The following is a 23,914-nucleotide window of genomic DNA, read 5'->3' as shown; positions in this document are numbered from 1 at the left end:
TCACAGCGCGGATATGCGGCTGTAGATCAGAACTTAGGTACAAAGAAGGCAGGTGTAGGGGCGCCTGGGTGGCTCAGTAGGTTAAAGCCTCTGCCTTCAGCTCAGGTCATGATCTCAGGGTCCTGGGATGGAGCCCCGCATCGGGTTCTCTGCTCAGCAGGGAGCCTGCTTCCCTCTCTCTCTCTCCCTCTGCCTGCCTCTCTGCCTACTTGTGATCTTTGTCTTTCAAAAAATAAATAAATAAAATCTTAAAAAAAAAAAAAAAGAAGAAGAAGAAGGCAGGTGTAAAGGAGCCCCAGTACATAGAGGCCAGATGGGGAAATGACATCATCTACTGACCATATTCTGTCTCCCCTCCCCCCACACACACACACACTTGACCCTTGAACAATGAGGAGCTTTGGGGGTACAACCTCTGCACCATCAAAAATCTGCAGGTGACTTCTGACTCCCCCGAAACCTGACCGGCCTAGTGTTGACCAGAAGCCTTAACAAGAATAGAGTCAGCTAACATACATTGTGTATGTTGTATGCGCTGTATACTTAAAGTCATCTAAAGAAAAAGTGTGGAGAAAAATATAGTACGATACTGTATTTATCCAAAAACTCCCCCTGTGAGTGGACCCACTCAGTTCAAGCCCATTTTGTTCAAGGGTTAACTGTATGTAGATAGAAAGCTTCCTATGAGCTAGGGCACTTCGGATGTTAGTAAATGAAAACAGATGAGAACTTAACAAAGAAACAGTAATTACTGTAAACAGAACTGGGGAAAACTGGCTCAAGAGAAGGGACTGGAACCAGAACAGCTCCAGCAAGTTCAAGAGAAACCACAAGAGCAATCAGGAGGCTCCTACGAGAAGAACCCAGGACTAACAGCCCTGTGGGTCTCAGCTCAGGCACACTCTTGCCCTGGGGCCAGAGAAGGGCGGGGGGGAACCTGGATTTACTCCCCCTAGGACAGCAAGCTGTGGTGAGGAGGGGTCATTCCAAAAAAAAAAGAAAAGAAAAAAAAAATCCAAAGAGAGGAAAGAGGCACAAAAATATCTCCCGTCTAGTACAGGCACTGAACTACATTCTTTCTATTCAATCCTCAACGTGACCCTGCCAGCACGTATCACTGGCTGCGTTTTACTAATGGAGAAATGCAGGTATAAAGACTGGAGCGCCCCCCCACCCGCCCAGAACACATGGCAGTAACTGACAGATCTGCAGTCTGTCTGATGGGGACAGCTGTCCTGGCCAACCACAGCTGTGGAAGGCGGGGCTGAAGAGAGGCAGGATCAAAATACAAATGCCACCAGCCTTACAATTTTGGGGTTTTTTTAACTTTTTATTTTTTTAATTTTTTTTCTAGTATCTTCTTTTTTAAATTTCTTTATAGCATAACAGTATTCATTGTTTTTGCACCAGACCCAGGGCTCCATGCAATACATGCCCTCCTTAATACCCACCACCTGGCTCCCCCAGCCTGCCCCCCTCCAGCCCCTTCAAAACCCTCAGATGGTTTTTCAGAGTCCGTAGTCTCTCATGGTTCACCTCCCCTTCCAATTTCCTCAACTCCCTTACGTTTTTGTCGACAGCAACTGCTGGAGGAGAATGGGAACATCTCTGCCAAGAGTCTAAACCAAAGGAATTGTACTAGAAGAGGTAAAGAAGAATCCTAGGGCTTCCATGGGCACATCTGTTATCTTTTCTCTTCAAAACCCTTGGTGACAACAAATTCCCCTGATGTCTGCATCTTCAAGACAGATGGGGAAGTTTACAGCAAAAATCCCAAGCTTCAGTACTAACAGCCCCGAAGAAAAAAGCGAGGAACATATTCTAGAAGCTCCTATAAAGGGCTTGAGCTCTGCAGAACGGCGAGGACGTGGCTCTCACCGAGGAGCCCACGAGGCCTCACTGGATGTCCGCACTTCAGCCCAGCTGCGGGACGCTCCTCACTCGGTCTGTCTCCCCCCCTGGGCTGGGAGCCTCCCCAAGACGCGCACTGCCTCTCACCCAGCGCCGTGACCTACGCCCAGCCTGGGGGCAATGAAGAGCTAATGCTACCCACCCATGCAACACCCCTGACGCTGCCCTCGAAAAAGGAGAAAAGTCAATCTGGGCAGGTAAATGCCCTTCGGGACCATCGCTGCCTCGACTCCCATCTTCCGTGACTCACCTCGTGGAAGCATCATCTCTGCTGCTGCCGGGGGTGGGCGAACCGTGAAGAGGAGGAAGGAAGGGAGACAAAGCCGGGCTAACTTAGAAGGTCCTCCATAAACACATGCTCAAGTTGTTGGAACTGACCATCAGTCCCTCGTGGTGCTCTCCAGACTCTCCAGGCTAAAACTCCTCCTAAAACTGAGTGTTAGAAGAGCCGGCCTCCTCTGAGGAACCCAGCGAACTCCCACCCCGAGCCCTCCACCCTGAGCTACGGGGCCCTGTACTACGCATGCTCCGTCCGGGACTTCCCAAGTCCCATCTGCCACTCGATTAAACATGACACTGAAGAGCCGAACCTCTCAGGAGACGGTCGTTCTGTTCAGTATTTATTGAGCGCCTACTAGATGCTGGAACCGTGTTAGGCAATTAACACACAATTAAAAAGTTATCATCTACAGTTCCCTCGAGGAGCTCCCAGCCTGGCATTCTACTACGTTTGTTTCAGAAGCGGGTAATTCCGGCCTCTGGGAGCTGATTCCCTTCTGCTGTAACTCAGAGCCTGGGGTGTGCCCCTCCCGGCGCTGCTGCCCTCTGCCCGGGCTGCAGCCTCCCTCTTCTCTGCTGGGTTTCCTCCTTGCACCTATGCCCTCCACCGTGACCAGTGCTGGTCCCTTCTTTGCCAGGTCCACCTTTGATTTCTCCCATGAGTGTGGCCTTCCAGAGCCGGCAGACAGAATACAGGTTCGTGCTATGCTGCTGGACAGCCTGGGCGAGTCAAAACCAGCCCTGCCTACTTCCTACCCAAGCCGAGAAATCTTGGGCACTTTACTCAGTTTCTCAAAGTTCCATCTGGCAACGGCACCCTCCTTGAGAAAGTCTGCTGAGCACCACGTGAGCTGATCCACGTGGAAGCCCGAGTGCAGGGCCTGGAAACGGTGTGCACCTGATGGCTGGCTGCCCCAACACAGTGGCTATCGCCAGACGAACCTCCACCACCAGCACGACTCTTTCCTTCTCTTTTTCAAAAGTGAACCATCCTAGGGCGTCAAGAACAATCTCCCCACCTCCAGTCCTTGGTCCCTGACGCTCTCCAGCCACTACAGGATGGCTTACAGTGTTGACTCTGGGCACCGAGCTGTCGGGGGTCTAGGGATCAGGTCACTGAACACTCGTGTGGCGTGTGTAGCCTGTGTGTGTGCAGGTACACGAGGTGGTTTTAGGGCTCTGAGAGGCATCTAGAGAAAGAATGTTCAGGAACTCCATCTTCATTGGGATGAATCACAAAAGAGTAATTTGACTATTGGGGTTCTTTGGATAGTCCTATGACATAAAATGCAATGCCTCTTCTTCTGCCCTTCTGCTACGGAAGGAAGTGCATCAATGCTTCCCCCACAGGCTTTCATTACTCCAGCCAATGGTGTTAGAAGCCCTTGGTAAAAACGAACCATTGACTAAATGACAGATGAGCCTCACAAAGAACGTTGGAAAGCGCCTGATTACTGCCAACCTGAAGGGTTCCACACAGGTCTCGGGATAATGAGATGCTAATAACAGTCACAGAGGAAAGATCACTGGCCACTCACTCTGCCATCAGGAAGCAATGAAAAATCAGCCCAGGGCAGTAAATGCCAAAGGAGAACACCTCTGCTTCAGGCTCCCATCTCACTCAGCTCCTGGACGACGGCCACCCACTCTACTACTGGGAAAGGGGGTCCCAGAGGACCAGACAGGAAGGCGGACAGGAGATATCCTTATACCCCAACCACCACCCCCTCTGATGTGACAGCTAACACCACCACAAATACACGGGGATAGGACAGTCCCTTCGCATCACGCCATCACCCTCGCTGCATCACTCAAGTCTGCAGGGAGATGGTGAGACTCTGCCACGATCAAAGAAGGTGGCATGGCCACGGCACAGCCTCCAAGCACCATCATCTGGCCCACCCACGTCACAGCAGACACACACAGAGCTACCGCTCTCCCCACCTGCTCTGTTCCAGACCTAGCAGGTCTCCTTGCTGGTCCTCGAACGTGCCGACTCTCCCTGTGCAGGACCTCTGTCCTGGCCATTCCCCGTGCAGAAAGCAGAAACTCAAAAAGCACCTGATCATCTGACGCACCTGCCACCCAACCAATGAACTATGGTGCTTTGCTCAGTGGGTCAAGGGGCGAGTCAGAGTCTTCTTGAGCCCTCTAGAGCCGGAGTGGCTGATGAGCCCATCGGCTTCCTACCTGGGGGAACCTACATGTGGATCACTGCCCCTCCCACCCTCCACCCAGGGCTCAGCACGCTCACAGGAGCCCCAGGACATGAGTACCAGCCTCCGAACTATATGCAGGTCTGACCAAGTCCTCATAACCAAGCACCTGGCCATGGGAGCTCATCAGCTCTGCATTCATTCAGCAAACCTGAGATATCCGTGTCCTAGGGGAACGTGAAAATACTTGCACTTGAGGGTTATTTAGCATCTACCATTTGCATAGAAATGGTAGCTGAGTATACCCAGCCAAAAAAGACATGGTCTCTGCCTTCCAGGGACTAGAGGTCCCAGGGGAGACACACAGGCTGACACAACCCTGAGGGTACACGGCCCATTCCCCTCTCTACGCAGGCGTTCTGAGAACGGAATGTTGATCCAGCACCCGGCACCAGCACCAGCCGACTGCGGTCAATGACCCCACTGGGTAAGCCTGTGAGGTTCAGCATGGGGGACAGGCCAGGAGGGGACAGTCCCCCACCCCAGCCCCCGGGTCCTTCCATCCTGGTTTGTCACTCTTCCCCTATCTGCCTATTATGCTAAGACCAAACCCCAGCTTATGCCCCTTTGGGCTCCCTTGAGTTAGAATTCAAATCGTTTCTCACCTCCCTTCTTTAGAGGTCACCAGGAACCCAGTGAAACAGACAGCAAGCTTGTGAGCTTGTGAGGCTGAACCAGGAACAAGCGTATGGGGCTCCGCTGCAAAGGGCCCGGCCTCTAAAACCTAACCTGAGGTCAGCTATGTCTCCATGGCAATGGCAGGGATGTATCTGATTCCACACATCAAATATACTGCAGAATATTCACAAAGGACTCAAGTGTAGACACTCACATGCACGTACGTGTACAAACATACACAATTCGTCGTGAATGCCACACCTGTGACCACAACACACACACACACACACCGACATATACATATATATTTTATCGATCAGTTGCCTATCTGAAAACGTAGCCTTCTAGCTTTACCACGGAGTATGGCAGCAATTAACGATTTCTGTTTAAAAAAAAAAACAAAACCACGTTATCCTATCAAAGAAGTGCCCCTCTCCTTTATCAAGAATATGTTTATAAAGGAGCTATCAAATTAGTATGTTGTGTGCTTAAAAGTAACACAACGCTGTGTGTCAGTTCTACTTCATGAAAAAGTACTTTATTAGGTACGAATGAGGAATGTTATCGAATGACTCTTTGGTACCAAGCAAGATCTCTATCTGGTGTTTAGCCTTTAATCGATCATGGAGCTGACTTGATGAATTTCCTAACGTTAAGTCATCACTGAAATCCTAAATTAATCCCTATTTCATGGGGATCGGTCCTTTCATATATAACTGGATCTGACCGGGCAATACCTTGCTAGAATTTTTATGCCCTGATGCACAAGTGAGACTGGTCCACGGTTTCTTTTCTAGGCTCTTTGGCAGTTTTTGTTCTTCTGAAGTAATGCATACTGAAACCAAGATACAGAGACACAGATACACGTAAAGATACCGAGAAGGCTTTAAGGGAGGTAGAAAGAGCAATGGGCTGTTTGTACATACCTTGAAAGACTTTCTAGGAACCGCTATGAAACCACTCAGGTTTGCTACCTCCCAGGGAACCAGCTTTATTTTTATAACTTCCTTCCCATTTCTGGATGCTCTCCAGGTAAGTAGGCTACACCCTCAATTAATTGTGATAAATAAACCCTGTCTTGGGAAATAGCCCATGTCACCCATATTTGTACTTTCATCAGCATCAAAGTTGTTTGTGACAGCCTCTCCCGCTTTTCATCTCCTCCAAATCCAAGAGTGCGTTTGTTTTCCTCTGTTTAACATGACATGTTTGTGTTTTCTCTATTTCCCTGCCATAGGCACCGAAAGTCTCTAATTTAATATTTTTCTGAAGAACCAGCTCTTAGTTTTCTTCACCAAGTTTAATGTTTTTTTACCTGGTTGTGTTTTGTCTCGTTGGTGGTGCAAGAGGACTAGTGTCTGATTCTATTGCTAACATCTGCGGAACGGGCTGGACCTGTTCCTGGAGCGTCCCCAAGGCAGCCGACCCTGGAAGCAAACGCACACGGGCCGGCGCCGGCCTTACCTCTATCAGCTTTCTCTCGTAGGAGCTTGCCAGCTCCTCCGCCACTTCGCCCGGCTTCTGCTCGGTGACCGTAACTTCTCCATCAACGCTCCAAAGATTCGGCACAACTTTAGGGAAAGAAAGAAAGAAACCCCGTAAATGTTTTAGCAGTCATTGGAAGTTATTCTCCCAGTAAAAAAATTTTTTTTTCTTCTTGCCAAATGGCTTCTCCAATGAGAAAAGCTCTTTTTAGGGCAGCGGGGAGAGAGGGAGGGTGTGAGCCCAGCGATCACGGCTACTAATGACTTCAATTCTGCAACATTTTCACCCAAGTACAATGAAATGAATAATAAACTGTATTTACAAATGGAAGAACGGTCACAGAGACAGATGCACGTGAGTCTGGGGACTAATCTTGTTACTACTTCCCGTTCCAGGGCAAAACAGACAACGCATTAACAGAAGAGCCTACGCTTCCATCTTCTGCAGTGGTTCAATTTCTTTCTCTCTAACGAGAAAGTTCCTCAGTGCAGCGTCGTCTGTCCACAGCAGACATCAATGGCAGAGGGGGTCAAAGTACGGGTAGAGCTGCTAAGAACTGCCATTTATAAACCATACTTTGAGCGGAAGCTAGGCAGCTTCGGGAGAAACTCTAAAATCAATGCATAATGACAACACAAGGACATCCTAACAAGAGACTGGCTCCCAGATCAATGTGGGAATTATTAGCACAGTAGACACCAGTGGGTGGTTTTTCCTCCTTTCAGGGACACATCCGCACATGCTCACTTTGTGGGGAAGAGCAGGAAGTTAGGACCAGGAGTGAGCAGGCGAATTCCAAGAAAATCAGGGGAACACAGGCAGGAAGGAAGTCCCCCAGTGGCATGTATCTGGAAGAGGGATTAGCCCCCAGTCCAAAAACAAGCATCAACTAAGCAGATTCCATTCCCTGTGTGTTCCGGGAGAGTAAAGTCCCAGATGCCCCCCAGAGCGTGAGCAGATGGTCATGAAGGCCGGCCCTCCCGCAACAGGGAGTTGAGGGCCTGGAGAGAACGGGCAAGTGGGTCAAGGCTGAGCAGAAATGGGGGTCCTGCAGCTCTGCTATCGGCTCCCTCCGCTACGCCTCCATCAGGTCACAGTGAGCTCGAAGCCCAAAAGCAGCACGGCCCTGAATGACGACATCCCACATGCTGGAACCAACCTGAAGACGCTCCCACCCCAGCAATCCCAAAGGCTGCAAGCACAGCTGAGGACTGTGACCCAGGAACCCTCCACAACCGGAAACAGGTATGAAAAGAAAATTTCAAGGGCTTCCCGTTAGAGCTGACATACTGGATACATTAATTTACCTTCACATCCTCTCAGAGTCCCATTAAAATACCCACTTTTAAAATTCTCGTAGTATCACCCTTGAGAAAAACAAGAATGAGAGAGGAAACGAGACAACAAAATTCTAGAAGCTGAGAAGCAGGCGGATCACTGGTAAAAGGCGCGTGACAGGCCTGCGAAAGCTTCCTTCTCGGCTCCAGGGGGGCCACAGCAACATTCCGTCTGATTAACGTGCGACAACTTGCCAACGGTAGATAAACGGCTAATACGAGACACTTCTAGACGTGGGGATACACATGGTGCTCAAAGTGAAGAGATACAAAGTCTGTTTGAGAAGCAATCTGCAGGAAACAAGGGGTTTATTCTCCGGAGAAAGTAAACCTGCAGCACCAGACCGAGCTGAGGTCTGGGTACCCGACGGGAAACAGAGGAAACAAGACTGCTGAACTGGCATGCTTCGCCAATGCCCAGAGCAGCCGTCCATCAGCACACACCTGCCTCTAAGCAGGGAGTGAAAAATGTGGTCCTGGGAATGTAAGAGGCTTAAGGAAAAGGCCCAAAGGGACCCATGGGCGCTCTCCAGTGAAACGGCGGAGCCGGCTCGCCCCACCAGGAGCCGAGCACAGCCTGACATCAGCTTCTTAGTGTCCCACGCCTACCTCTGCGTGACTGGCAGGAAAGCACCTCATGGCCACGATGAGCTCTTAAGGTGGAAAACAGGGACCAGAATCGACGGAGGAAAGATGAAGCATGCCAGTTCAAACAGTTAAAACAAGTTCTAAGAAAAAGACCCAAGTTAGGGAAAAAGAACACTCGAAAAGCAAACTATCGGTAATAATCCCAGAGCGAGAAGATGGTATAGCTGAAAAAGGTACAGAGAGGTATTTAAGAAGAAGAAAAAGGAGGACACACAGAGAGGGTAAAGGAAAAAAAAAAAAACTCTTCTGCAAAGCAAAACTGTGATAGAGGAAATGGAACACTGGATACAAAGGAGAGAAGGTAAGAAAATTTCCAGGAAAGAGAGCCAACGGATAACAAGACGGAAAACAAAAACGGTAAATGGAGAGTTATCATTTCAGAAGAACCCAAGAAATGGGGGAGGCGGGGAGTTGACAGACAAGGAAATCAGAAACTTAATTCAAGAAAATGCCCCAGGACTGAGAGACAGGAGTGTGGAGACAGCGCACGGCGCAGCGGGGGAGCCACGCGCAGGCCTCGCAGAGGAGTGTCCGAACACGAGCGACAAGGGGCACGCGGAGAAGCCCTTTCACAAAGGACAACCAGAAAGGACACGGGGTCTCTGAACACCACCGCCATACGCTAGAAAGCAACGAAGTGATCCTGCCAACATCAGGAGGGGAAGTATTTCCAACCTCGAATTCTGTACCAAGCTAAGCCCGGTGCTAAGAAGGTGAAAACATCCTCAAACGTGCAAACTTCCCAAAATCTTCACCTGCCCCCAAACAAAACAGAAGAAATGTAACAAAAAACAGATGTTCTAGGAAATAGAGGATACAACACAAAAATGAGAAGATTGCTAATAACATCCAAAAGGTGGACACAACCCACACGGCCATCACAGATGACAGGCAGGTCAGCACGATGCGGTCTGTCCCTACCATGCACTAGAACTTGGCCACAAAAGGACCGAAGCACGGAGCCCTGCCACAGCACGGCTGTGCCCGGAAAGCATTCTGCGAAGGGGAAGACGCCACAACAGCCGCAAGAGGCCACAGACAGCGGGACCCCAATTGTGTGCAGCGTCAACAACACGTATTGGTTTCCAGGAACCAGGAAGGGGGAGAGACACTCCAGAAGGGGGGACTACAGAGCCCATGAACTTCCTCTAAATAAAGGAGCAGCAGTGGGAGCCACGAACCAGAGGAACCAGCCTGGGGAGCAGCCAGACCTCCTCCAGTCACAGCGGTCCTAGGACTACAGGAGAGGTTGTCTCAGGATCGAATGGACGGGTGCCCTGTTTTTAACAGAGATTTCCGTGACAGAGCACCTGCATTTGAGTTACTAATGAGTTCATACAACATGAACCAAAATGTTTTTTTCAAATATTAACTCAAAAGAAATTTAAAAGTTGTGTGAAAATAGTGATCACACACCTCCCAGCTCAGCTGGAGGGCGTTTTCCAAGTCCTAGCAATGTATTCATGGCCCAGGAATCAAACCAAAAAGATGGTGCGCCTGTGCTGGGGGTTGGAGGGACAGAAAAGCGATCCCTCACGTTCCACGGCGAGAAATCAATGGAGAACACGTCCAGCGGAGCAAAGAACAAGCAGCAGCAGACAATACTGTTCAGAGACATCAAGAGAGCTCCCAGCAGAACCTGTTCCAAGGCTGGAAGCAGCTACTTGCGGGGAGAGGGACACAGCAGAGGTGTGGCGACTGGAGCATCGGGTCTTCCACGGCAAGGCGGCGCGCCAGCGCTGGATTTCAACAACAGAACATCGCGCTGGATTCTAAGTAGGAAAACAGAATCTGACAGGAGGCTGCACTTAGAAAAGTTCGGCCGGACAGCAGCAGTGCCCGCCAAGGCAGGGCAGACACCCCAGCACGAAGCTGTGTGAGGCTGACTCACGAAGCCCGGCGCTAGGACACATCTAAGGCGTGACAGGTGTGTGCACAGCAGGGCCTGCGGGCCGGTGCGCTCCCAGTGACCTGACCTGTGCCTGAGCGAGGCGGCCTTCCTCCATCAGGAGATCCTGCTGATCGGCAAGACACGGCCACCTAACCTGCTTCACGTCTGCACTGCTCGCGGTCTGAAAGCCAGCCACGGGCCCTCGCCCCTTAAACAGTAGGCCCTCTGGAGACGCATCTAAGAGAGGGCCACAGTGTCCAGCGCCGAAGGAGGCAGATGTATGAGGAAGCTTTTTAACCTTCAAGACGAGGGAACAGACCCCAGACAGTCATGAATTTATAAAAGGTCTCTTAGAAACCAACCAGCCAACCTTCACCCCCAACTATGTGACCTCCTGTTGCCTGGGTTCAGTTCGCACAGCTTTAACAAGCAGGCCAGAAACTTCCATCCCGTGTATAAAATGCTAAGTAATGAACCCCAGCTGTACCAGGCTTCCGCCCCCCCCCCCGCTCCCCCCCCCCCCCCCCCCGCCGGAAGGCGGCCTCTCCGACGGCTCCCAGTGATCCCTCCCTCCTGGTCTCCACCTGTGAGCACGGGCTGGACTCACCGCAAATGAGTCGTCGCATCTAAGGTCAAGTTTACAAGCCTCTGTCTTGGGGCTCGCACCCTCTCTGTGAGCAAAGCCAGCTGCCATCTCGGGAGCAGCCTTATGGAGAGACCCACGATGTATCCACCCGCAGTCTGGGGTCTGCCAGCAGCCCCCCCAGTGGTCACGGACCCTCCCCCACCAAGCCTTGAGAGCATAACCACAGCTCTGGCAGGGACCCAGAGTCAGAGCGCGCAGTCGAGCCCCCCCGGGGTTCCTCCCCCTCACAAACGGAAGTCAGTCCATGTTTGTGGTTTCAAGCAGCTGAATTTGGGGGTCATCTGTTACACGGCAGAAGATTAACAACACAGTACCTTTAATCATTCAACGGGTACTTCCCCAGGGAGCGCTGCGGGTGGGCCCCTGACTCAGGCCCTGGAGTTGCAAGGACGACGGAACGGTTCCGCGCGTATGACGCTTACGAAAAGGACAACGCAGAGGTGCACTTGGCCGAACTAACTCCATGGTGTAAGGGTTATTAGAAAACTGAAAGGAGCCATTTAATTGGTCAGACACCTTCCACCTCTCCGCTGGCAAGGCGAGCACGTGGTGAGGCAGGAGAGGCCGGTCATCTCATTAGTTGAAATGTTCCAAGCACCGCGTCTCAACTGTTCATTTTTCAGCCAGAAAGATTTCACCTGCCGTGGGAACAGCGGAACATCTGAGTGTTCAAGGAAGGCAACGCAGTCCAAGCCCAAGTGACACCCAGTTGTTTGAGAGCCAAAAACAGCACGTTACACCCCCATCCCACACTTCGTGCACATCCCCCAACCAAGCCCTCCGCGGGGCGAGGGTCAGCTGTGGTTGAATTCGGAAAGTCCAGTCTCCACAGGCAACACAAACACTTGTGATGGGGGCTTTAAAGACGAACGTCTCCTCTGAGGGATCTACTGGTCTGAAATGCAGAGAACGCCGACTCACTCGCCCAAGAGGAAAACACGGTTCCATATTCCTATCAGCGATAGCTGCTCCTGAGTTCAAGAACGCAAGGCTGGAAACTGGTCCGCGGGGCAGTGTTCAGCCTACAGTCCCGTCGCTGACATTTCTGGCCTATGATCGAGTTACCAGCTGGCATCCGCACCTCCAGAGCCTGCCCTGGTCAAGGCCCACGAGCCAAGGGCAGCGGGCAGGACCCAATAAGACAGAAGCTTCCATCTACAGGGCTGGATATCTCCATTTCGGATAAGGAGCTGAAATTGTACTGAAAAAGCCCAAGTGCAGAGAGGGGCCCACACGTGAGAGAAAGAGCCACGTTTAACGTGCTGGGCAAGACCTGAAAGCGGCGTCCACGGACAGCGGGAGCTCATGGAGACTCGACGGCGACAGCCCTGCAGGGGACCCAGCACCGGAGAAGTCACCGTGCATCTTCAAAGGCGCCGTCTCACTGCGGCCTCCGCCCACGACTCCGGCTGGCTGTCTCGAGCCCGGGCCGGAGGGCAGGAGGTCTATGGCCTTTGTGTGGCTTAGACTCCAAATGGAGAAACTGGGTCCAAACGGGAGGCCTTCTCTCTTTTAATCCAAACAGACACCGAAACTGTGTTGGGTGGGAGCACAGAAACACTTACGTGCAATCAGAACTATTTTTCGTGTTCCAGAAAAGCTGTGGGTTTGTGAGCTGCGTTAGCAGGTCATTTAAACTTAGCGAGCATGACACAGTTTTTCACCTCCCTGCAGCCTGCCATTACCGTTCGGGGGTGTCTGAGGCAAGTCATCTGAAAGCAGCCGACACTGTGCTGGTATCACAGGCAGGCACCAGAGAACACATGGGGTTTTCTGCCTAAATTAGTTTAAGCAAAACTTCCAAGACCATGGAGAGCAGCATGGCAAACAGTATGATAAGGTTCCTGTTTTGCTTTCAATTTCAACAAGCTTAGCACGACCCTAGATGCAAACAGTGTGAGAGAGACCGGTGGCTAAAGAAGATGAAGAACCACTCTGAGTTCCGAGATGGCTCCCTTGAACGTCCTGACGGCACAAGGCAGTGTGCCAGGTCCTGGAACGGCAGCCCTGGTCTGGCGGGAGGGGAAATCTGGGACACCCAAAGGTTCTAAAGAAGAAAGGGCCCTCCCGGGTGCAGTGACAATGACCCCTACCAGACAGCAGGGATCCACAGTTGTTCCAGCCAAGGAGACACTCTTCATAATAACAGCGTCCAGAATGTTCCATGTGCCGGCTGTGGCAAGGGGAGAGCACGCTCGAGAAGGCAGCGTGGGCTCTGCAATCAGACCCAGTGCCAAGTCTGGCTGCATCGCTCCCCCGTGAGTGACCTTGAACGGGTCTTTATTTATTCACACAACAACTAGCAACTGAAGATTTCGTTCTACACCAGGCACTAGGCACCACAGAGAGGGGTGTACTAAGCGGGGAAACTGTGAAAGCCAACATGGAGTTCACCATTGAGTGGAGCCTCAGAAAATAAAGAAGTAACTATCTAATGGAGCAGGCTGTGAGAAGTGCTAACAGGGGCGGTGAAAACATGAGCACTGAGGGTGTGTGAGTGCTAATTAATGCAAGGAAGGGTTCACAAAGGAGATGTCATTTGAGCCGAGACCAGAATAAAGTGGTGGTGAGAGCCATGCAAGCGCTGAAGGACTGCATTCCTGGGAAGAGCAAGTACAAAGGCCCTGGGGTGCTCTGGAAACAACAAGGAAGCCTCGAGGCTGAAGGACAATGGATACAAGAGAACCGAGACCGTGGCAGGGGGTGGGAGGCTAGGATATTTTATTCTGAGCAAAACAGGAAGCCCCTGAAAGGTTCAGAACAAAAGGCAGGATGACCAGACCTTTTCTGAAAAATCATTCTACCAGTCACATGAAGGCAGCGTAAGCAGGGAAGCGGAGAGGGCAGGTGTCGTGGCTAGGGGCAGGGGGCATGGCTCAGGTCTCCCCTCACCGAAGAACTTCCCGTTCTTTGCAAGAAGTGCAGTTAGCAGACGACCTCAAGCTAGAGTACCCCCCAGATGTGTAACAGATGCTAATGTATTTGATGTGGGAATAGGGTGAAGACAGGAGTCACACTAACGCCAAGAATTTTGGTCTCAGGAACCTCAAAGAGCACAGCTACCATTGTACTGAGCTGGGGAAGGGGCGGTGTGACAGGGAGGAGGGAGTGAGTCTGGTTTGCAGACAAGGGAGGTTTGACACAACCGTCTGAGAAAAAGCAGCCAGAACACAGCAGCATGGGAGCCTGAGTTCCAGGGAGAGGGGATTTGGGGATATCAAGTTAGCAGTCACTGGGGCAGCGATGACGAAACCACAGGACTGGGTGAGATCACCCATCCTTTGGGAGCAGAGTCTCCTCCTGTTGTAAAATAGTAACAGGCCAACCTCCACGAGCTGTGGGATGAGCCACTCGACGCAGGCGAACACGCGGCCCGGTGCGGCCGGGAGTAAATGCTGGACGAGGGGCACTCACCCGCTAAGCGCGGTGCTCACCAGCCCGGCACGTGACTCAAGCTCCACTGCAGTAGAAATACCGTCCTCACAATACACATGTCCTTTCCTGTCCTCACAACACACATGCGAGGGACAGAGTGACAGCCCCCAAAACTGACTTCCCAGGGGGTTTCCTGAGTTGCTCAAGGGCAGACAGCTATCAAGTGACAGAATCAGAACAACGCCCCCATCAGCGTCAGCGGCTGAGTAATGGAGAATCCCTCACTTCCCTGCTCAGATCTTGGTCCGGCAGGAATTCAGGGGGTCCAAAAGCTAAGGAGAACTCGGGCCAGATGGTGGCCCGGGGGAGAGGGGAGTGTTGGGAGGGGACAGTGCTCCTCTCCCTGCCCCAGGGCTGCGACACAGACAGGAGACAGGGGCACTGCCACCAGCCCCCACCCCACTCCCGCGTCACCACACTGGTGCCGCCTGGGCAGCAAGCTTCTGGAATCTCTCAGGGAGCTTCCATGGCGGGCTGGCTCCCTTCGGCACTCAACATGTTATGGTTTCCCAGCGATGGGGCAACCGATGACCACAGCTGCTATCCAGCTACTTTCACTCTTGTGGGGAGAAAGTCCCCAAAAGCTTAAAAAAAAAAAAAACACCTTTATCTAATATAGAGTCTCTAACTAGATTCCAGGACACAGTCCTTGGGGAAGAAGGTGGCCTCGGACAGACAGGCAATGGTGCACTGAGAAGGAATGACTGTGCGGTCACAGTCACAGGCTGCAGCCCAGAACACCTGTGGGGCAGCCATCAGGAGCTGAACGGGCTCCTGAGGACTGAGCCCTAATGACTCCCCACCTCCCAGAGGAGGGAGAGCCATTTAAGGCTCAAAACACCACTGCACCAAATTCCATTTCAGAGATGAGAAAACAGAGGTTTGGGTGGGTTTCTTTCTTGCCTTTTTTTTAATAACACTGTAAATGATGGACCAGGTTATACAAACCAAAGTCTCCCTGGTGTCAAGCTCCCACAGCGTTCCCCACTCACCACCTGCCTCCCTGCCCCCCAGGGCCGCCTCACCGACGCGGCACCAATTCCCACGGATGTCAGAATTCCAAGACCCTGTGCCAAAACTCGCAAGGAGACCTACTATCTTACATGCAACCACCGCCCCCTCCGCCGCGGACACTGTTGTTTGCCTCATGGTGTAAGAATACTGTAAATTTCCAGCTCTCCAGAAACTCGAAACCAAATTCTTCGAACACTTGATAAAAACCCACCCACCTCACAGACAGGATTCACTGGTTTAAAAAAGAAAAAAAGAAAGGAAGAAAAAAAAAAAAGAGGCAAGGAGCTTGTGTGGTGATACTCAAGCCAAGAGAATGTTCCTCAAAGAACGGCCTCGTATGGGATGGCCATGCCAACAAGATCTATCAAAAGAGGACAGAGTCCTCTGCACCCTCAACATACGGACCAGGAGCCAAGGGACTGAGAGGGCTACTGTTTCTGGTGTCAGACGAGGAATTACGTGTGATCAGGAGAGTAAGCAGACACACAGGGCAGCCCTAGGTTCAAATCTTGGCTCTGCCACCAAGGACAGCGAGACCTTAGACCTAGGACTTCATTGCTAGGAGTCTCCGTCTCTTCCTCTGTAAAATGGGGAGGGTACCTCCTACAAAGATTCAACGAGAGAAAAGGCCCAAGTGTTTTATATTCTCACTCTGAGCATTAAAAATAGGGCGCCTTTTCTTTCAAGGCAGAAAGGTCTTCGGCAGAAGCTCCCATCTCGCATAGGTCTTTCCAGAGAAAGATGCTCACCTGTTCCGAAGCTGCGGCTCTTTTCCGAGAGATCATCTAAATATATATCACACTCACGGGGACAGCTGGGGACGGCGGCGGCAGGAACCAGAACTGTCTTCACACCCTTCGCCAAGCACATTTTCACCCGCTCACGTGGTGGAGTCCAGCAGAGGCTCGGACAGAAATGTGAGCGTTGTGTTTCCTCCCCTTAAGTGAAAAGCAGTTTGACAGTGGAAACTACTTCTGCTGGAATGAAACACGCAGCTAGGCAGGCCAGACACAAGGAGTTCTCGTCCTGATCTAAGTGGTGGGAGTGCTGGCTCAACGGAGCTTTGGGCCAGACCGTCCTCTGTGGAGGTTCATCTGGAGTCCGCTTGTCAGCAATGAGACAAGGTGACATGGAAGGCTCCAGAGCTTTTGAAATTGCTCATTTTAAAATGCAAATGTGTTGACGTTCAAGCATTAACTGAGTCACAGAAATACGTGTGGTTCTGTTTTGGTAGGAGGAACAGCTCTGAAGGACCCCACCGAGGTGCACCCCTGGTTGTCTGAGCAAGGACAAAGGGCACACCCAAGATGTCGACCTTGGGAACCTGGGCTGTAGGGGCAGTAGAGAACAATCAGTACTTTCATTCTAAGACTTTAAATCATCTTATTTCAAACAATCACGTGTGATTTCTGCAATTTGTTCTTAAAACAGCATGGCTACGTACCTCAAAGGCAGAAATGGGTTACCTGTAAACCCTGGATTCATGGGGATGGAAACATCCTTGGGTAATCACTGCACAACCCAGTCTTTAGCAGGGACTCCTGGAATTTCAAAAGCCCATGTGGACAATTTCTTTGAATTGCCTCAATCCTGGGACTTAGTGTCACATCCTAAGCCATTCCATCGTGTGCACTTAGGAAGGGAGCACACCAGTACAGCTAAGAGAGACAGAACACAGCAAATGGCCCAGAAGCTGTGGTCAGATGCAGCTGGTTTCCGACCCCAACCTGGCCACTTCCTGCAAAGAACTTAGCTGACCGAAGCCCGGCCTTCTGGTCGGTAAACGGGATCATCACATCCGCCCTGCAGGGTACCATGGGAGGATCCAAGGAGGCAGGTGAAGCAGCCAGCAGGGCCGCTGAAAGCAGGCTTTGGATGTGGCAAGGGTGTGTGTCTTGTCTGTCCACCTCGACTAGAAGCTCCTTCAAGTTTCCATCTTGTTTCACTCAACTCACGAAATGTTCAAAATCAGATGGGGCACAAGTCAGATTCTCAATACTTCCTGCCTGGCTGGCCAACCCGTCTTTGAGTCTGAATGTACCAACTTACCAAGACTTCCGGTCAGCCAACATCGGCCACTCTTACTGGAGAAGCCGTCTGACAAGGCACCTTTAGCATGGGACCTAGGTCTTGTTCTGTGTTTTCTCTCCGTTTCTTCAATAACTTTGTTTTCTCAAATTGTAAAAGTAACACATGTCCATTGCAGGGGGAAAAATCCATTTTTGTAGTTTCACACCCCTGTGGTAGATGCACTAGACCTCAGCCAATTAAGAAACAGGAACATGGACGGAATAAATCCCAACCCAGCCAGCAGGTCATAGGCTAAGCCACTGTATTTCTAGAAAGTTTATATTCTCTCAAAGGAGTGCAGACACCGACTCCCACTCTCTACTCATGGGCGGCCAACTATGCAAGAAGGGACGACACACCAGTAACTTCACGGCAGGTATAACAGGCAGGGATGCCTACGGAGGGCCCCGCACTACTGTAAGCGCATCACAAGCACTAACATATTTCATTCTCCTTCCCCATAGCAAGCAGGGCAGGCACAGTCTTAACCCCACATCACACCACCCCACAGGAACTCCGGCCCCTCTCCCTGTAACCCCATCACTCTGGCCTGCCAGAGACTGACAGGATTCCTAATCTCCAGAGGGAAGGCCTGAGGAAGCTTCAGACAAATTAAGGATGCTATTGCCTAAGATGGTTTTTTTCCCCTCATACCAGTGTCCCATACCAGCAGAGACACTCAGAAGCCACAAACATTTAAATTCTAGATGTGACCATGGATTTTCTACTTCATTTCCTTATAAATTAAAAATACATGAGCACAAGCGTGTTATTTAAAAAAATGCAACCCAAGAGAACTCGTTATGTTTACCGCAGCCTTATTCACAAGAGCCCAAACATGGAAGCAACCCAGCTGTCCGCCGATGGACGAATGGATGAGCAAAGCACGGTCTACACATCCAGTTAAGAAGCAAGTTAACCCTAACACTCTACAGCACGGATGACCCTGGGGGATGCTGAGCTCGGGGCAAGAGGCCAGCCACAGTCCAAAAAGACAAATGCCACGGGGGTGTGCTTACATGAAGTGCCTGCAGCAGTCAGACTCACCGAGCTGGAAAGAGAAAAGGTGGTCTCCAGGGACTGGAGGAGGAAGAGTGGGGCATTACCGAGTTCCACTCTGGGAGGATTCAGTCTGCAGAGGCACCGCGGGGGAGGTGACACGATTCAAGGTATTTAATACCATCCATTTGTACATTTCAAGATGCTTTAAGGTCAATTTGTTATATTTTACCACAACTAAAAACTTTTTAAAAATTGTTAAAGGAATTAAAGTACTGATACATGTCACTGCAAGGGTAGACCTTGGGAACACTGCACTAAGTGAAAACACCAGAGGCCAGAGTCCACACACGGGACGTTTCTGTTCAACGGTACCCCCGCTTTCCCCAAATTTCCGTTATGCCACTTCGCTTCCACAAAAGATTTAAATTACCACCTGTTTTTGCTAAGTAGAAGAAATCCATAGGTCTTCCCTTAAAAAAAAAAAAAAAAAAAGCTGTTGCTGTACAAATGCAGATCTGCTGTGAATGCCAACGGGCACGACACAAACTTCTAGAAGGCAGGGTGAGCTCTGCACCTGACACCGCTTCCGCTTACAGAAGGCTCCCCAGAGCATCCTGTTTTCCGATATTGGTGGTGGCGGGGGGGGTGGCAGGTATATCTGATGTCCAGAACTGACAAATCCACAGACCAGAAAGTAGTTCCGTAGCTGCCATGGGTGGGAAATTGCCGTTAACGGGTTAAGGATTTCTTTTCGGGGTAAAGAACACGTTCCGGAGTTTCAGAGTAGTGATGGGAGCACGTCTTGGTGAATATACTGCAAGTATGTCGTGCCCGTGAGACAGGCGAACTGTATGTGACATCAGTTCTAGGTTAATCAAAAAATTCCAGTGCCCAAGCAGAGGGCACCGCAAGGGTCCTGCACCCCCACCCCCACCACCCCCCACCGATGCCCATTTCCTCACTGTTGTACCCGCACTACACGCCCAGGTACACACATACATATGCACCCCTGCAGGGCTGGGTTTTTATCACCTAAATGGCAGTCGCTGCAGAGCCACCTGTCACCCCACGGCCAGCCTGGGCGACCACACCCTGCCAGCACAGGCGGACCGGCTTCCTTCCTCCTCACTGCGACTAGAACCATCTAGAGGGCACTAGAACCATCGCTTCCACCAGTCTCTGGAACAGACCCCACGTCCAGTGAGGACACAATCCACAGCCTGGTGCCTGTCTTTGGGCATGTGTAGAGATTTTTCTTTGAATTCCTGGGACCAGATCTAATGGGTGGAAGAGTAAGTGTGGCTAAAAAAGCGTTACCTAAAAAAGGGTTCTGCTCCCCCTTCCCCGACTGCCAGAGCGTTCTGTGACCTGGAACTGCCGCCTCACTGCCATGGGCCTCAGTATCCGGGGGAGCGAAACTGAGCAGGAGACTCGGTGTCAGTTTCAGCTCTACCGTTCCTTCCGTAGCTCACAAAATCCAGAGGGCGCATGACAGAAACAGAGGCGGGGGCTGGAGCATATGGCAAACCCGAGTTCACCCCACAGCCACTGCAGCCAGGCACCTGGCCGAGAAAGGCCAAGGTAGGCAAGCCAGAGGACCGAGACGCCAGAGAGCTGAAGCGTACGTGCTCAATGCACCAGGTCCTCGAGCCGCCAGGCTGGCAAGCTGCAGGACAGACCCACATCCCCAAGGTGAGGCACCTACGGCCGGGCTCTTAGCAGTGACCTATCCAACCCACAGGTAACGCCAGCAGGCACCGCAAGCAGGGGCCAAGGACATTCACACCTGAAGCCGAAGTACAAAGCCGGTCAACAGAAGCCCGTAATAACAGAAGATTTAAGGAAGAGAATTTTGTCAAGCGGAGATTTTTTTAAAGCTCACACAATTTATGTTGAAAGCTCAAAATCTGTCTCTGCTCCAAGCACCCACAACAGAACAATGTCAAGGCTGAAACAGGGACGCCCAGAATACAAGCATGAAAGAAAAATCCTTATCCCTAAGACTCAAGGTCATGGCTGATGTTTTGAGAAGGGAGGTGGAGGCAGGGGGAGTAGGGGGACATGGCTGGTTGGTTGAGAAGAGAAATCCTGCTGAAAGCTCACGTCCCTTATGAATTCTCAAGAATGCCATGAGGTCAAGTCACTATGAAAAGAACAAAGGGGCCACACAGAAAGCCCAGGAAAGGTCTCAACATGGTGGCCGCTTCTGAAGGTGACAGAAGAACAAGGAAAATGGATGCTTGTGGGGAAGAGCAAAGGTCCACGTGGGACAGAGGCAAGCGCAGCAGGGGCGGGAGAGGCTGCTAACCCCCGGAGGGAGGAGGGAGAGGTGCTCGCTCACGGACATTGTCGTGACCTCCCAGGCAGGTCCATTAGACCGGCCCCATTCTAAGGGTGGACCATGGGCCACCCTCCTCTGAATCACCTGGACAGGGATGGGAGGGGAGTGGAAAGCATTAAAACGCAGGGTCCAAGGCCCCGTTCCCAGAATTAATTCAACAGGTCTGAGGGAAAGGTTGGAAAGCTGCATTTTAATACATACTCAGGGGATTTCAAAGCACACTCTAAGTCTGACAACCAATGCCTTAAGCCATGAGAGAATGTCCTATAGACGCTAAGTAGAAAACAGGAGAACAAGCACATCCAAGTGCTTATCCTGTGGGGCCACACGTGACCTTCCAAGGCTCGTCCCCATAACCCGGCTCCCCAGGGCTCCGTGAAGCTCACTGGGCAGGGGGCCTTCGGTCACAGCTCTCAGCACGGCTGCTGGGGGAGGGAAGCCAGAGCACCACGGCACTCCCCACAGGCAGCTTAATTAAGGCCTATTCTAGCTGAACGCATGCAGAAAGAGAGAGGGTGCCATGCCCACCAGTGACCCCACCAACCCAACCCAGCTCGGAAGGAGTCCACGTGGCCTCCGCTCACATGGGGCAGAAGGACCCAGTGGCCCAGCTGTGATCACTCTGTGCTCTGAACAAGTCCTTGGACACCTGGAAGCTGAGTGTGGTTCCTTCCCACGTGAGAAACAGACTTTGACATATTTGGAACAACATGATAATATATGACAAACCAGGAGGCTATTTCTAAAGGCCCACAGAGATGTTCTGCAACCCTGACAACTTCCCAGAAAATCTTTATTATATCTAAGAAGCCAAAGCAAGGAAGATTTGGGGGAAGCAGAGGACAGAAGGGAGAGGAGGAGGAGGAGGAACCTGGGAAAGGAACTGGAACATTCCAAGCCGGAGGGCTGAATCCACCTCTCTGTACTGACGGGATGTTTCTGGTCTGCTTACGGTTGTCTCTTTGTACTTGACTATTACGTCACATAACGACATAAGAATGAAGTCCTCCTCCTTCCCGAGAGTCAAGGAAATTTCCCAAAGCAAATTAGAAGTCCCCAAGGGTGTCTAATTGTATATTAGATTAAAAAAAAAATTACCACTCTCCATACTTGGCACCTCTGAGGAGATGCCGGATGCATGAACTAACTCCCCAACTATTACAAGTCTCATGCGACATGGGCAGCTAAAGAGTAGTTCTTCCTCTTAGCTACTAAGGTGGAAAATTGTATAATAAGAAATATAAAATACACACACACACACACACCCTGGTCTTAGACCCTAGTTCTGGACACAGAGCTCCCTTGGAATTTCCTGACAGAAATATCTTTTGTTTTCATGAGGTGACACTTGGTAGGCTACAGGATGGGGGCAGGCCACCAAAAGGCCCAAGCTATGCTTAGAAGCGTGAAACCTTCAGTCCCACTCCCTCTCCATGGTAGAGGGGAGAGGGGATGGAGACAGAGCTCATGGTCCATCAAGCCTATGCAATCAACTATCCACAAAAATCCCTAACCTATAGGGTTCGGAGAGCTTCAGGGTAGAACTTCAATTGGAGTGGTAGAACTCCAATTCAGAGCCAGCTGGTCAGAAGCTCAGGCAGAGACCTAGGGCTGGAGACTGGGGTCTGGCTGGAGGCCATCTCCTGGGACTGTGCTGTCCGCACTAACTCCAGTCTGTCAGAACTAAACTGCACTGTAGGACACGGTAGGACCCCAAATTTGGGGATTGGTTGGAACAGAGAAAGTCCGTACACGTTCGGCATTAGAGGTATTGAGTAGAAGTGTTGCGAGTCAAGTAGAAGAAAACATTTTTTCTTTTAGAGACACAACTCATTCTCCAAAAGCGTTCTAGAATTCTAATGCTGCAACCACGTTTTTTCACACAGTACATGCATACTGAGTGGTGGCCATGGGTCAGACTCTCAACCCCATGGGGAGCAGGACATGCAGGCTACTGCCTGCCAGGAACTAACATCTGGTTTGTGGCCAATGAGCAATTAAAGGAGATATTTTTCCAATGGTAGCAACTGTGAGGCACAATCAAATAACCAGAATGCAGGGCGCCTGGGTGGCTCAGTGGGTTAAGCCGCTGCCTTCGGCTCAGGTCATGATCCCAGGGTCCTGGGATCGAGTCCCGCATCGGGCTCTCTGCTCAGCAGGGAGCCTGCTTCCTCCTCTCTCTCTCTGCCTGCCTCTCTGCCTACTTGTAATCTCTCTCTGTCAAATAAATAAATAAAATCTTTAAAAAAAAAAATAACCAGAATGCAGTATCTTGGGGGAAGGGCTCTTTAGACAAGGCGAGATTAGGCCCTCGGAGGAGACAAGATCAGTTGGAAACTACTACAGGGGAGAATATTCTGGCAAAGGAATGGCGAATGCTGTGGCACAGGGTGTGGGGGAGGCCTCTCCAAGGACAGAAAGAAGGCCACTGTGGTTGAAGCATGACCAACAAGGAGCACAGGGACAGAAGCACAGAAGGCGGGTGTCAGCTGGATCCCACAGGGCCCTTCTGGGGCCATAAGAAGAATGTTCCATCATCTTCTCATGAGCAGTCAAAGCCAGTGGAGGATTCCAAGCAGGGAGGTCATCTGTTTGCTTATTTTTAAGTCACTCTGATTGCCATGTGGATTACGGATGGTAAAAGAAGACAACTAGAAGGGAGGAGACCCTCTCTTTGGGAGCTATTACAACATTCCAGCAAGGGCTGGTGGTGGCCTGAGCCAGGCTCATGGCAGCGAGACCAGAAACCTCTGCTTATCTTTGGCATGTACTGTGGAACACACAAGACCTCCTTGTGGAAATGGGAGGTGAATCCCCAGCTCCAGTGAACGCATTACCCAGCACAGCACCTTTCAGACCTTCAAGTGAAGAGACTATTTTGGATGACCTGAGCGGGACCCTCTCATCACAGACACCCTCAGAAGAGGAGAACTTTCTCTGGCTGGAAGACAGCGGAGGTGCAGCAGAAGGGGGTCAGATTGCAAACGTGACAAGCAGTCGGTGGGCCACTGCTGGTCTGGA

At 51.2% G+C, this 23,914-nt stretch overlaps 1 protein-coding gene across 3 annotated transcripts in view; it reads right to left on the bottom strand.

The window, feature by feature from the left end:
• The window catches only part of SNX29 (sorting nexin 29), a 480,282-nt gene that overhangs the window by 221,113 nt on the left and 235,255 nt on the right, over positions 1–23,914 (bottom strand). For all 3 annotated transcript variants that reach the window (XM_044233549.1, XM_044233551.1, XM_044233552.1), the window contains one exon: positions 6,489–6,595. In XM_044233549.1, the coding sequence (XP_044089484.1) occupies positions 6,489–6,595 (107 nt within the window). The remainder of the gene's footprint in view (positions 1–6,488; positions 6,596–23,914) is intronic.

The sequence above is a fragment of the Neovison vison genome, chromosome 14 (assembly GCF_020171115.1).
Source record: "Neovison vison isolate M4711 chromosome 14, ASM_NN_V1, whole genome shotgun sequence".
Taxonomy (NCBI): domain Eukaryota; kingdom Metazoa; phylum Chordata; class Mammalia; order Carnivora; family Mustelidae; genus Neogale; species Neogale vison.
The sequence above is the reverse complement of the archived record's forward strand: the minus strand, read 5'-3'. Positions and strand labels throughout refer to the sequence as shown.